The sequence below is a fragment of the Cyprinus carpio genome, chromosome B15 (assembly GCF_018340385.1).
Source record: "Cyprinus carpio isolate SPL01 chromosome B15, ASM1834038v1, whole genome shotgun sequence".
NCBI lineage: Eukaryota > Metazoa > Chordata > Actinopteri > Cypriniformes > Cyprinidae > Cyprinus > Cyprinus carpio.
The window spans coordinates 17,817,678-17,829,119 of record NC_056611.1 but is presented as its reverse complement, the minus strand read 5'-3'; the positions used below and the strand labels follow the sequence as shown (position 1 = coordinate 17,829,119).

Genomic DNA, 11,442 nt, shown 5'->3' with positions numbered 1-11,442 from the left:
TTAAATATGATATATGAAGTTGAGTTGACATTATTATTATTATTATTTAGCAATATTAATGTCAGCGTGCATTACACATGTTAAGCATTTGTGTCAGCAGATTTTTTTTTATACTATATATATATATATATATATATATATATATATATATATATATACAGGCATTGAAGAAGAAATAATTTATTGCTAGCACAAATGCTTATCCAAGTGCTACAGCTGGTCTTCAGCTGTTTCTAAGAATAACTGCACATGACAACTGTTTATACCTTCCAGGAAAAAACAACATTTATGTGGAAGAAGCTTATATTGAAGAGAAACCACAGTACCAATCTGTTTTTGTTAATGAAGATAAGCTATAGGTCAGTCAGTCAAATATAATGACATATGGACAATCTGTAATCAATACAGTCATTGAGTTAAGTGTTGTCAAAGCACTTTCATGGGAGCTGCAACCAGCTGAGGTCATCAGATCTGTGGAAGCAGAACAAAATCCTGTATTATATCCTCCAAACAGGCTTCACTTTTGAAATGCAGTTTCATATAAAAATAGTTTTTGAATTCATTCATTAAGGATACAATGTGTTGAGGGTTTGTAACTTATTGATACTCACTGCGCCTGAGCCTTAGTGATCCTCTTCCCCATTAATAACATTTCTGCCAACCTTGCGACAGCAGGGTCAAAGTTCAAGCTGGCAGCTGCAACAACTTCTTCATCTCTGGATTATAATATAAACAGTGATGAATGAAGAGCAATCATAATTTCAAGATATAAAACATTTGATGGACTTTTAAGGCTTCTTCGTGAACTATTAGCTTACTTGATATAAAATGCCAAGAATTTTCTTTCCTCTGTGCTTCCTTTGAAAACAATGTCAGTGTATCCTTCTCCATAGCCTAGAAGAATTAAAATAGATGAAGAGTTAAAATGGTTTTATTTTAAGCTTAAAATGTTTTTTTTAATGGTTATGGTTTAATTAAAATATTATATTTGCTCAGAGAAGGGATATTTATCTTGGATATATCACCTGTATATCGGATACTTTTTCCCAACAGCATGGTCCAGAAGTATGGCACAGTATTTATCACAACTTGTTGATTCAGCATGCTTAAGCCTGCAATTCTTCCTGTTGAGGACCACAACCACATATTTTACACATTACCACATACACTACAGGAATGATAAATAGAAAGAACAGCAGAACTGTTTGGTAGAAATGTAAAAATCCTGATCAGTTTAATGTGTCCTTGTTTAATAAATGTATTGAGAAAAAATCTTACTGACCCCAAATTTTTGTATTTTTGAACATTCAGAATCTGATTATTTTAGCATGTGGTACCATGAGCTTGTGCCAACTGCCAGTGTCCAATATTGACTCTCTTATGGCCAACCAAAGGAAGTGGAAAAGACACCACATCTCCAGCAGCAAAGATATCAGGAATGTTGGTTTTCATGAACTACAAAACAAAGCTAACATAAAAACTGCTATATTTTATAATTATAGTGTTCGATTTATGGGATATGAAGGCTGTTACCTTGTCAACAACAACAGCATTGCGTGAATCAATTTCCACAGATGTTTCCTTGAGGAAATTAGAGTTGGGAATGACACCTTTGAAAGAAATAATTGTTAGAAATAAATGTCTTTGTTTCAGTGACAACAACAAAACTGGTATGGCAAAATAGTTTTTGTACATACCAATGCCCACAATTACAATATCCGCTGGCAGGACTTCACCATTTTTCAGAACGACTTCCTTAACCTAAACAATTGTGTTAGATAGTTTGTTTATGATGCACTGACATCAGCTCTATGATTGTTTAGTAATGCAGTAATATGCTGCTTCTTACCTTTCCGTTTTCTCCCCGGATTTCAGCCACCCCATTACTTGTATAGAACTTCACGTTTTTCTCTTCCAGCATCTTTAAGAGGAGGTTAATTACTTGTGATTGATGGTGTTTAGCAGTAAATAGAAAAAATAAGAAAATACCACAATGTTCTCTGACCTGCATTGTCATTTTTCCGATATCTGGACCCAGTGATGACTGGAAAGGAAACTTACTGCTGCCAATAACAGTGACGCTGTCTGCCTTGTCAGACAGATAAGCTGCTACTTCCATTCCTGATAATTGATAATCAAATGTCATAATTTGCAATAACATTCATGAAAGAATACTTTGGTTTTCTGTATACCTATGAATGAAGTTCCAACAATGATGGCCTTGTTGCCGGCACTCATTTGATGAATTTCTGTGGCATCCTTATAGCTCTCCAGCAATTTTACATTTTTAAGTTCAGCACCAGGGCACTGCAGAGGTCTGGCCCTAAAAACAAAAGTACATAATTCACCATTGGATTCTGCATCCAGATAAAAGGTCTATCACTACATATGGTGCTAAGCTTTTTTATGAGACGTTTATGTAAAAACACATTATGATCTAACCTGCCACCTGTAGAAATCAGGAGCTGGTCATAGTGTTGGTTAGTGCCATCACTGAAAGTCAGAGTTTTAGCCTCTGTGTCAACAGATTTTACCTTTGAGGGAAATTATTGTTAATACAGGTGATCCCAGAAATTCTCCTATAAAAAAATAAATAAAAGATATAAAAGAAACTCACTTCTTTTTTAGTCCACACATCAATTCCATGTTCTTGAAGGAAATCATTCTGTCGTAGCAGCACCTTTTCAATTTCAATGTTCATTGCCTAGGGGGGTCCATGAGCACACCACAGTTTCATTCACAGTAAACAAGAAACTACACTGGTTTTTAAATTCAGTAAGACAATAGGGAGCCATTAAAATCATATAATCTAGTTTTGTTTCATCTGTAGTCCATGGATGCCAACCTTGCTAAGCTTGGTCTTATCCAGAGGAAGCTGCTCATCTTTGGTAACCATTATAATTCTCCCTTCATAACCATTCTGACGAAGGGTTTCTGCACACTGCAGTGAAGCTGGACCTATAAAACACAAACACTCACAAATGTTGCATTGCCTACAAAGACAGGCTAGAGGCCTACAAATGTATTCAGGCCATGGTGGACAGACTTGTATGTCATAGTTTTATTTAATAAATTTAAATGTGTATGGAACAATGAAACATGTAGCTGAGCTTGCTTTCAAATAACTAAATAACATATTTTAGTAAACATATTCTTATGAATAATGTATTTTAGTAAACATATTTTTATGAATTTGCTGACCCCATGCAGTACACCACAAAACCTCTAGGGGGTGATGAACATCTAAAGATGAAGTGAAAGGTATTCTTGCATGAAATAAGCATTTAATATCTAAAGGTTTGATTCCTCACCTCCTCCAATCAGAACAACCGTGTGACTTACTCCAGGCACTCTACCACTCATTTTCTTAACACGCTTTTTTAGTTTCTAAGAAATGCAAAAAAATAAATAAAAATCAATCAATAAAAAAAGCAACTAATCTTGTACTGAACCACAAAATAAAAATCATGATGGCATGAGACTAACCTTTTTATCAGTGGTCACATAAACTTTACCATCCTCAACTTTGACCTTAACAGAAAAGGAAAAATAGATTAAAAAATAAATAAATAACTGATAAAGGTTTCATTCATAATATATGGGTAATTCCATGAAATACAATATAAATTGTTATACTGTATGTATATGAAAAAAAACATTTTAATTCTTAAGTCACATTACAATACAGTTTTAAAAATAAAGGTTTCAAAAGCTAGCTGGTTTTTGCAGTAATGCCATATACAAACTATTTTTGGTTCCCCAAAGAAACTTTCAGTAAGCAGTTTTTTAAACGAACCATTATTTTTTCTTAGTGTGAAGAACATTTTAATAATCTGAAGAGCCTTTTTCTACTAAGGACCTTTTGGCTTTTTGACCATCTATGGATGTTAAAAATTCTTTATGGAACCTTCAATGTAAAAAAAAAACAATAATTTATTTTTGTAAAAGTGTATTCAGTCCTGGAGTATTTAAACATACTTTGTATTTAGGCAGACAATCCAGTCCTGGAAATTCTTCAATATCTCCAGTTTTAGTATTGAAACACGCTCCATGAAATGGGCAACGAACTCGATCTCCAACCAATGCACCTACAAGCATAATACTGTTTTAATGATCATTAGAAACACAATGCCACTGTAGACTTGAAAAAATAAAGGCGATGTAACCCGATAGTTCACAAGAATGACAAAGGTGAATGACTCAGAATGATGAATTGAAGAAACAAAACATGCTTTTATTGTACAGTGCTATGTAAACATAGGGCAGGGTTATTTATTGTACTGTTTGTGTCAGACTGAGTAATTATAAGACTATACTCTCTACCTTTGATAAGCGGGGCGCCATAATGAGTGCACAGACCGCCCACAGCAGTAAATTCTCCATTATTGCGCACCAACAGGATTTTATTCTGGTCCACCTCAACTTCTTTCATTCTGTAGGACAAACACAAGTGACATGATACCACATTAAATAAACAAACAGTATTTATTATTATTATTATTATTATTATTAAATATATAAAATAATTAATATGAGCATACAAGTCTCAAGTTCTTTTTTCTCTTTGCAAAGCAAAAATACTTACTGTCCATCCTGCAAATCCGACTCTAAACACACCATCTCCGTGATCTCATCACACTGCTTTGTTGCCATTGTTGTTGTTGTTGTTTTTCTATTTAAGAAATAGCAGTAATGAACACGAGAATGTAACAAAAGTTTTCACTGTCCAACAGGTGCATTTTAAACATTAATATGTGTACTACCTTTATAAAGCAAAGCACGTCTGGTCAATGAGCTTCTGTTGTTTACCTTCAAGAATGGAAGTGAAGTTCAAGTGCACAGTATTCCCCGCTCGTCTGTAAAACAAGATGCATCGCTAGGGAAAACTGCGCGCGGTTACAAAAGAGATTGTACACGAGAAGCAGGATGCAGCTATTCATCTTTTATAAGGAAAGCGCATTGCCACCTGCCAGTCGCTTCGCAGAATTCAGAAACAACACACCCTGAGCTGAAATGACATTTAACACAAGACAACACGATAATGCTACATATATTTGTATTATAGGCTAAAGTTGCTAGTATCTCGCGTCGTCTTCGAGTATGTTATCATTTTCCTCATGTCTTACCTGTCTAGACGATATTCTCAGGTTCGCAAACTGCTACCTGTCCGTTTCGTTGCAGTCCATTCAGGATAAACTAGTTAAATCGCTGACACCTCATCGTGACACAGCATCGGCGAAGCTGTGAGCCAATCAGCGCTCGTGGCGGTGACATTAAAACAGCGAGTGAAGCTAATAATGAGCCACTTCTGCAATCTAACTTCTGTTTCCGGTTTCTTGTGTGCATTATAGACAATATGTGTGTTGTTATCAAAACAAGTAAGTATTTGAAGAGAGAGAGAGAGAGAGAGAGAGAGAGAGAGAGAGAGAGAGAGAGAGAGAGAGATTTCCCAATTCAAATTAGAAATGCATAATATTTAGGGGTGCATATATGTATAAAAGCCTACATGTAGGGTTAGGGTTAGGGTCAATGTATATTTTAAAAAACTGTAATATAACAATAGTGTAGCATTTAGTAGTAGTAGTATTTGTTAATAGTAATCATTAACAAAATAAAACCGAACAAATAAAGTGTAATGATATAAATAAAAACAGTATTCTTCCACCAAACAATGTAGTTCCTCAGAAACAGTTGTGGTTCCCATAGACATGTATATATAATCTATGGGGGTTTCAACATAGTGGTTGCCGGGCAACCATACAGTCTACGCGTGCCACATACAGAAGTAAACAAAGGTGTATGTTACTTTGTAGCAGCTTCGAACGCGGCTCAACCAATCAGAATCAAGGACCGGAACTATCCGTTTTATAACAAACAATTTTGATTATCATGGACTTCCACTGAAGTGAGAAAAAAGGATATATAACTATTGTGCCACACAACATGTCTTATATGAAGAGAACCACAAGATGTCGCTCGACGCCACTGGTTAAACGACGGAACCCCCGAGATATATCCGGATACTATCGGGACCACCTGCGACTTTTAGCTATTAAACTCTTATACAGTCTGTGATTAAACTCCATTAAAACACATTTCTCAGAGTCAGTAGTTAAATTTTTCCACCGTGTCCAAATGTGAACACATGCATCACGAATTATAAAATTCCATGTCCAGTCCATCTCAAATTAATCTCTGGTGGAAAAGACATTTTAAACATTATTTAAATAGTTTGTTACTGAATTGACCTTCTCAAGAATCAGCTGCGAACTCGATGTCTTCTGCAACGATTTATTAAATGAAGAGCAACAAATGACCTTGTATTGGTTTAAAATAAATTTATTATTATTATTATGTTAAATAGACTATGTAACAATTAAAAGTTATGTATAAGACTGGTAAATATAATTCTTTTTTTCCAGACAGATGGAATAAGGAAGAGTCTGGAGAAGCTCAATGGCACATCAAAAATAAAAGTCGTTTGGAAAGATAGTATTTACGAGTTGAACGCACATAAACGCTATCAGAAAGTCGTTATTATGAGTGTGACATTTTCTTTAAGCACAGAGTTTCCGAGTTGGGGGCGTGTCAGTGTCGGACAGACGGTAAATTTGTTGAAATTAATAAAATTATTATTATTATTATTATTTTGTAATGTACAGTAAAACTATAGACGTTACATAAACAAAATATTATATTATTGTATAATTACTATAGGATATATAATGATTTATTTTACATCACCGTCATAAATTGAATAAAAACAGCAAAAACACAATGATGCACATTCTTTATTCATCATTTTGCATATGTAGAGTTTTAAAAAATCGAAGTTAAAAGTTAAATCGTCATCTTGTTCCGACCAAATTAAGTTACTTGAACGCAGCTGAGGCAGTAATACGGTTTGTCAGCTCGTAAGTACGAACGTCCCTGGAGGACTTGAACGCAGAACGTTTTTTCCCCCTTCTTGCACGTTACGAAATCCCCGCCTATACTACATCTCCCATAATTCAACTTTGACATAGGGGGCGGGACATAGCCGCAAGGAAACACACGGCCGAGATGCTCATTTGCTCCACCGCGCCTCACGATGATTGGGCGGGGATTCTCTTGTTTGGTTATTGTAAAGGAGAAAAAGTTACACAAGCGTCATGATTTTGTAACGCACACTTTAGCTACTATGTAATTGTTGCCACTCGTAATTGAGCCACCAGTGTCTTCTTAGCTTTACATCGGACTGAACAAACCGAGCGCTGAAACAAAGAGCTTTGTTTTTTTTTTTAACAAAGATAGAATAATCGATCAATTTATTAATTATACAAGGACTCAACCAGTCGTGTATGTTTGGATTACTGAAAGTAAAAATGAAATAAATACGAGGAAACCGGGATGCATTTTGTGATTAAATAACAGATAAAACGCGTAACGGGTTTAGGTCTAGACGGGCTCGAGAGATTTGGGTAGTGACAACAAGACAGAAGCGCGCGCTTAAAATATGGAGTTGAATTCAGTGATTCTGACCACTGGATCTTCGGTGGGTTTTTTCAAATTAGTAAACTATGGAGTCGGCAAACTTCCCATCCCCGAGACAGCTCAGAGGAACGTTTGGAAATGGAAAAACATCTCCACGTCTTTCGTGCACAGCCTCCTAACTGGAGTGTGGTCCGTGCTTTGGTGAGTGTCAGAATTCCCCTACACGTGCATGGAGAATACCTTATTACACACCCATATATTCCTGTTTGCACTGTCTGTTTGATGCCTTTGTCAGATGGTTGAGAATTGTATCCAAGCGTAAGATTTTCTCAGCTGTCTCTTTATGTTGAACGGATGTATTTGAACGGATATGACTATTTGGTAACCAGCACACAGACGACACGTTTACCCCAGTGGTCCATGCCACCTGAAAGATTTTAACGTTTGGGGTTTAAGTTAATGTGCCAACTACCCAACATCTTTCTCAAATGTGGTGTATTTTCATGTTAAAAGCCATTCCCTGATTGTAAAACGTCGTCTGTGTTTGTAGTTTTTGCATACATCCCCAGATGGCTGAGGATTTGATAGAAACATACTCCGTTTTCTCTCACGCCTTGGTATCTGTATCAATCGGTGAGTATAAAGCTTTATTATATACGGGGTTTACGGTGTTTTTTATTTATTTCTTTCTTTATTTTCTGAGAGCGGGTGTGTAGACATTGATGCCCGTGTGTTACAAACGCACTCCTGTCATGAGCAACAGTGCCCAGACTGCCCACTCAGTAATTGGATGTAACTGGGTTAGACTTGACAGGTGACCCTAACCTTACTTGATAGATTGGTAAATCGAACAAAAACTTACTTCAAAATCATATTTCACCCAAAAATTAAGGTTTTTTTTTTTTTTTTTTTTTTTTTTTGCCTTGTGACACTTTTGACAATTAACCTTATGTTGCTTAATTATAATTATTTTAAAGTGTTTCCAGATGCCCCCCCCCCCATTTATTTATTTTAATATTTTATCATTTTATTATTATAATTAATGTCAATGGTTAGTCTCATATTATTCTAATATACTATTTTCCCCATTTAAATCTGCATTAATTAATCCTAATGCTGTGTTTTGCTCATGTTGACCTGGGGAGGATTTTCTTTTTCCTGAAAATGCTACATAATTTTATCACATTGAACTAAAGCTTACTGAATGGGGTTTAACAACTTCTTAAAAAAAATTGTATTATTTTTGTACACTTGGAGATTTTTTTCCACCACCTTGTTTCTTGTGGTGTTCCTGTTCAAAAATGACCAGCCTTTTAAAAATGACTTATACATTTCTTGTAATGCTGTATAAACACCCAATATTAGATTCAATCTTTTATCAGCTTGGTTTCTTTCACAAAGGTTTTATGTTTGTTTTTGGAACTGATTAATCACAGGCCTACTGCTAATAAGTTCCAAAAAGGAACAGAAAACCTGTCAAAAAGATTGAACCCAAGATTCTGTGATAATATAGAATAATGACAGCAGATCAACTGTACAAATCATTTTTGACTGGGAACACCAAATTACACAAAGGATCTTCAGCACAGCATAAGGGTTAAATGTATGACAGGAATACCATGAATAAATACTGTATAATCTATTATTTTCTTTGCATTACAATAATGATTTTTTTTCTTGCATTGCAGTAATAAGACTGTGACATGAAACTTACCGCAAAACATCCAGCATCACAGAAATTGGCTGTATGTCATTCCTCTTGGACTATTAGCTATTATTTGTGTTGTGCAGTTAACTGCAATGTTTATTTCAACCAAAAAGTAGATAATTCCCACTCAAATTGCCAAATTCCAGAGATATTTTAAATACTTGGAGGAAGCCCACATGCATTTGGCAGAAATGTTAACTATAGCTGCAGAATGAATGGCTAGCTTTATGATCCGTCCCAGGCACGAGTGCTACCCCCAAGTCACATGACTCTTAATGAATGGGCCTTTACTTTTCATTTTTATACTCTTTTACAATTTATAGCCTTTTTTTTTTTTTTACAGAATATGTGTTTCAGTACTGTTATCTCTGTATAATACATGTCCATAAAGCGTTAACTGCAAGGCACATGGGTTTGACATGCATATCAGCCAATTTTTAACTTGGCAGCTCTTAAAATTGTGGCTTTTTAAGGTCTTGCTTGGAAGTCTGAAGTAAACTTGCTTCTAATATGACTCATTAGACAAAAAACGAAAGATTGAGTTCATATGTTCATCCTACATTTAAATTTTTTTTTTAATGAGAATGTTTTTTTTTTGTAAAATATTTGTTCATTCTTAGATGTTAAGGCTAACATCAAATGGAATCAGGAAACGGGCGTGTATACTGAAAATGCTCATCAGTACCTTTAAATGAATGAGGTCTCCAATATTGAGCTTCATTTGCTGTTGATCTGCTCTAAAATGCAGTCTCCATGGAGACCCTCATATTGGGAGATGGATATAAATAGCTCTCTGGAAATGACATCTTGGTAACCAACACAATTGTTGACATGGGGTCTGTTGCTTGAAAAACCTGTTGAATGATCCACTGTTGGACAAATAGAGTGTTATTATGCATTTTTGTGTTTCAGGGTACTTTATATATGACTTCTTTGATATGGTTATCAACCAGAAGATCAGTCATTCATGGGAGCTCCTTTTCCACCATGTAGTGGTGAGTAGACACAAAGCATGATACATATAAACTATTATATATTTTTGGAGAAACCTAGACTTAACTGGTATATGGGTAAATCGTGAAACATGCCTAAATTTAAAGGCTGTTTTTAGGACCATTAAGATTATTATTATTATTATTTTTAATTTTTTTGACTGTTAAGCACATTTTCCTCCAAATTCTCATTTCTGATGCTTCCAGATGTTTGTCCTTTTTGAATATTTTCCACTTCTATTAATATCAAAACTCTCATTACCTTACATTCTTATTATATCCTGATACTGTAATGGATAAATACAGTTTTTTAGTGATTTATGATGATTTATATAAACCATTTATAACCATTTTATAATTTACATAATATATCACTAATTTTTGCATTGCAGAAATAAGAATTTGAATGGTTGTTTTACTTAATTTTCATGAATATAACATGAAATAGTACAATAAATAATAAGAATTAAAAGAAAGCCACTGGCTTGTTGTGAAGGAGGTTTTGATTTTAAACTGTAACATCATTCCAAAAGCTGTTTCTGTATTACTCATTCTTTTCAGTGTATTCAAATAGTCCAACCTGTCTGACCACCTTGTCTTTGTCATGTTTGTGGTTAGACATATTTTTGGAAAAAGGTGAGGTTTTAAGGTCAACAGAGGTAACAGAGGTTAAACTGCTGAAATAGATTAGATACGAGTCAATAGCGAAGCCATTTGAACAAATCATTTGCATTAACTCCGTACTTAAACGCACTATCACAGCCAGTATATCTTGTTTTAATGGACGAGGAAGGACACTGCCTGAACACTTGCATTGAGTTCAGCGGGTTTTCTGAGCTTCGGTTCTTTTGGGGTTCTGTGGCGTCACCACTTGGTAAAGTAGCCAGCTTCATTCTGTGGTTCTGTTGTTGTTGTTGTTCCCTCTTTTCTTGAGATCTCATTCAGTGAAGCGGCTGGAAGGAACATGCTGCCAGATTCTTAATAACACTGTGAGAAACTGTCAGACCCTCTCATATCGACCCCATCCCGTTCTTCCCCACTGTTTACATCATGAGCCAAACTGTAATAATAAGAGAAGCTTTGTTTTAGATGTGCTCAGTTTGGGCAGAATGCAGCCTGTCAACAAATAAAGGCCTTTTTTGTTGCTGGATCAGGTTGGACTGAACGTCTGTCATGCCACACCAAAAATGCCATTACGATGTTTTTTTTTGTCAAGAAATCAAAATGTTTACAGGTGAAGTGTTTGCGAAGGCAATTTAGGAATCTGTG

At 35.3% G+C, this 11,442-nt stretch overlaps 2 protein-coding genes across 7 annotated transcripts in view; one reads left to right on the top strand and one right to left on the bottom strand.

Annotated features, from left to right (window-relative positions):
- Positions 1-263: 263 nt before the first annotated feature.
- On the bottom strand, positions 264-9,337 carry aifm4 (apoptosis inducing factor mitochondria associated 4). 6 transcript variants are annotated; one of them, XM_042739577.1, is made up of 20 exons: positions 9,188-9,337; positions 4,764-4,856; positions 4,586-4,672; positions 4,324-4,433; positions 3,979-4,088; positions 3,487-3,531; positions 3,312-3,387; positions 2,846-2,958; positions 2,618-2,704; positions 2,443-2,534; positions 2,193-2,323; positions 2,006-2,121; positions 1,850-1,921; positions 1,698-1,761; positions 1,534-1,610; positions 1,338-1,455; positions 1,026-1,124; positions 819-894; positions 612-716; positions 264-471 (listed from the first exon to the last, which is right to left on the bottom strand). In XM_042739577.1, exons 3-20 carry the CDS (start codon positions 4,651-4,653, stop codon positions 438-440), a joined length of 1,593 nt encoding a protein of 530 aa, XP_042595511.1. In that variant the 5' UTR covers positions 4,654-4,672; positions 4,764-4,856; positions 9,188-9,337; the 3' UTR covers positions 264-437. The 6 variants fall into 6 exon arrangements, with proteins under 6 accessions (XP_042595511.1, XP_042595514.1, XP_042595512.1 ...); XM_042739580.1 differs by having other exon boundaries at positions 4,810-4,856; XM_042739578.1 differs by lacking the exon at positions 9,188-9,337 and adding an exon at positions 5,127-5,526 and having other exon boundaries at positions 4,810-5,008.
- Positions 7,114-11,442, top strand: part of LOC109103778 (TLC domain-containing protein 2) — a 16,658-nt gene continuing 12,329 nt past the window's right edge. Inside the window, exons 1-3 of the mRNA XM_042739581.1 lie at positions 7,114-7,674; positions 8,024-8,106; positions 10,094-10,176. Coding sequence (XP_042595515.1) covers positions 7,496-7,674; positions 8,024-8,106; positions 10,094-10,176 — 345 coding nt within the window. The 5' untranslated portion in view covers positions 7,114-7,495. The remainder of the gene's footprint in view (positions 7,675-8,023; positions 8,107-10,093; positions 10,177-11,442) is intronic.

Bases quoted from the DNA above. Each gene is read 5' to 3' on its own strand.
- aifm4 (XM_042739577.1), bottom strand. From the start codon at position 4,653: ATGGCAACAAAGCAGTGTGATGAGATCACGGAGATGGTGTGTTTAGAG. The intron at 2,705-2,845 runs GTTGGCATCCAT...GGACCCCCCTAG, and splicing joins ATAAGACCAAGCTTAGCAAG to GCAATGAACATTGAAATTGA. The intron at 1,922-2,005 runs GTCAGAGAACAT...CTCCTCTTAAAG, and splicing joins TCGGAAAAATGACAATGCAG to ATGCTGGAAGAGAAAAACGT.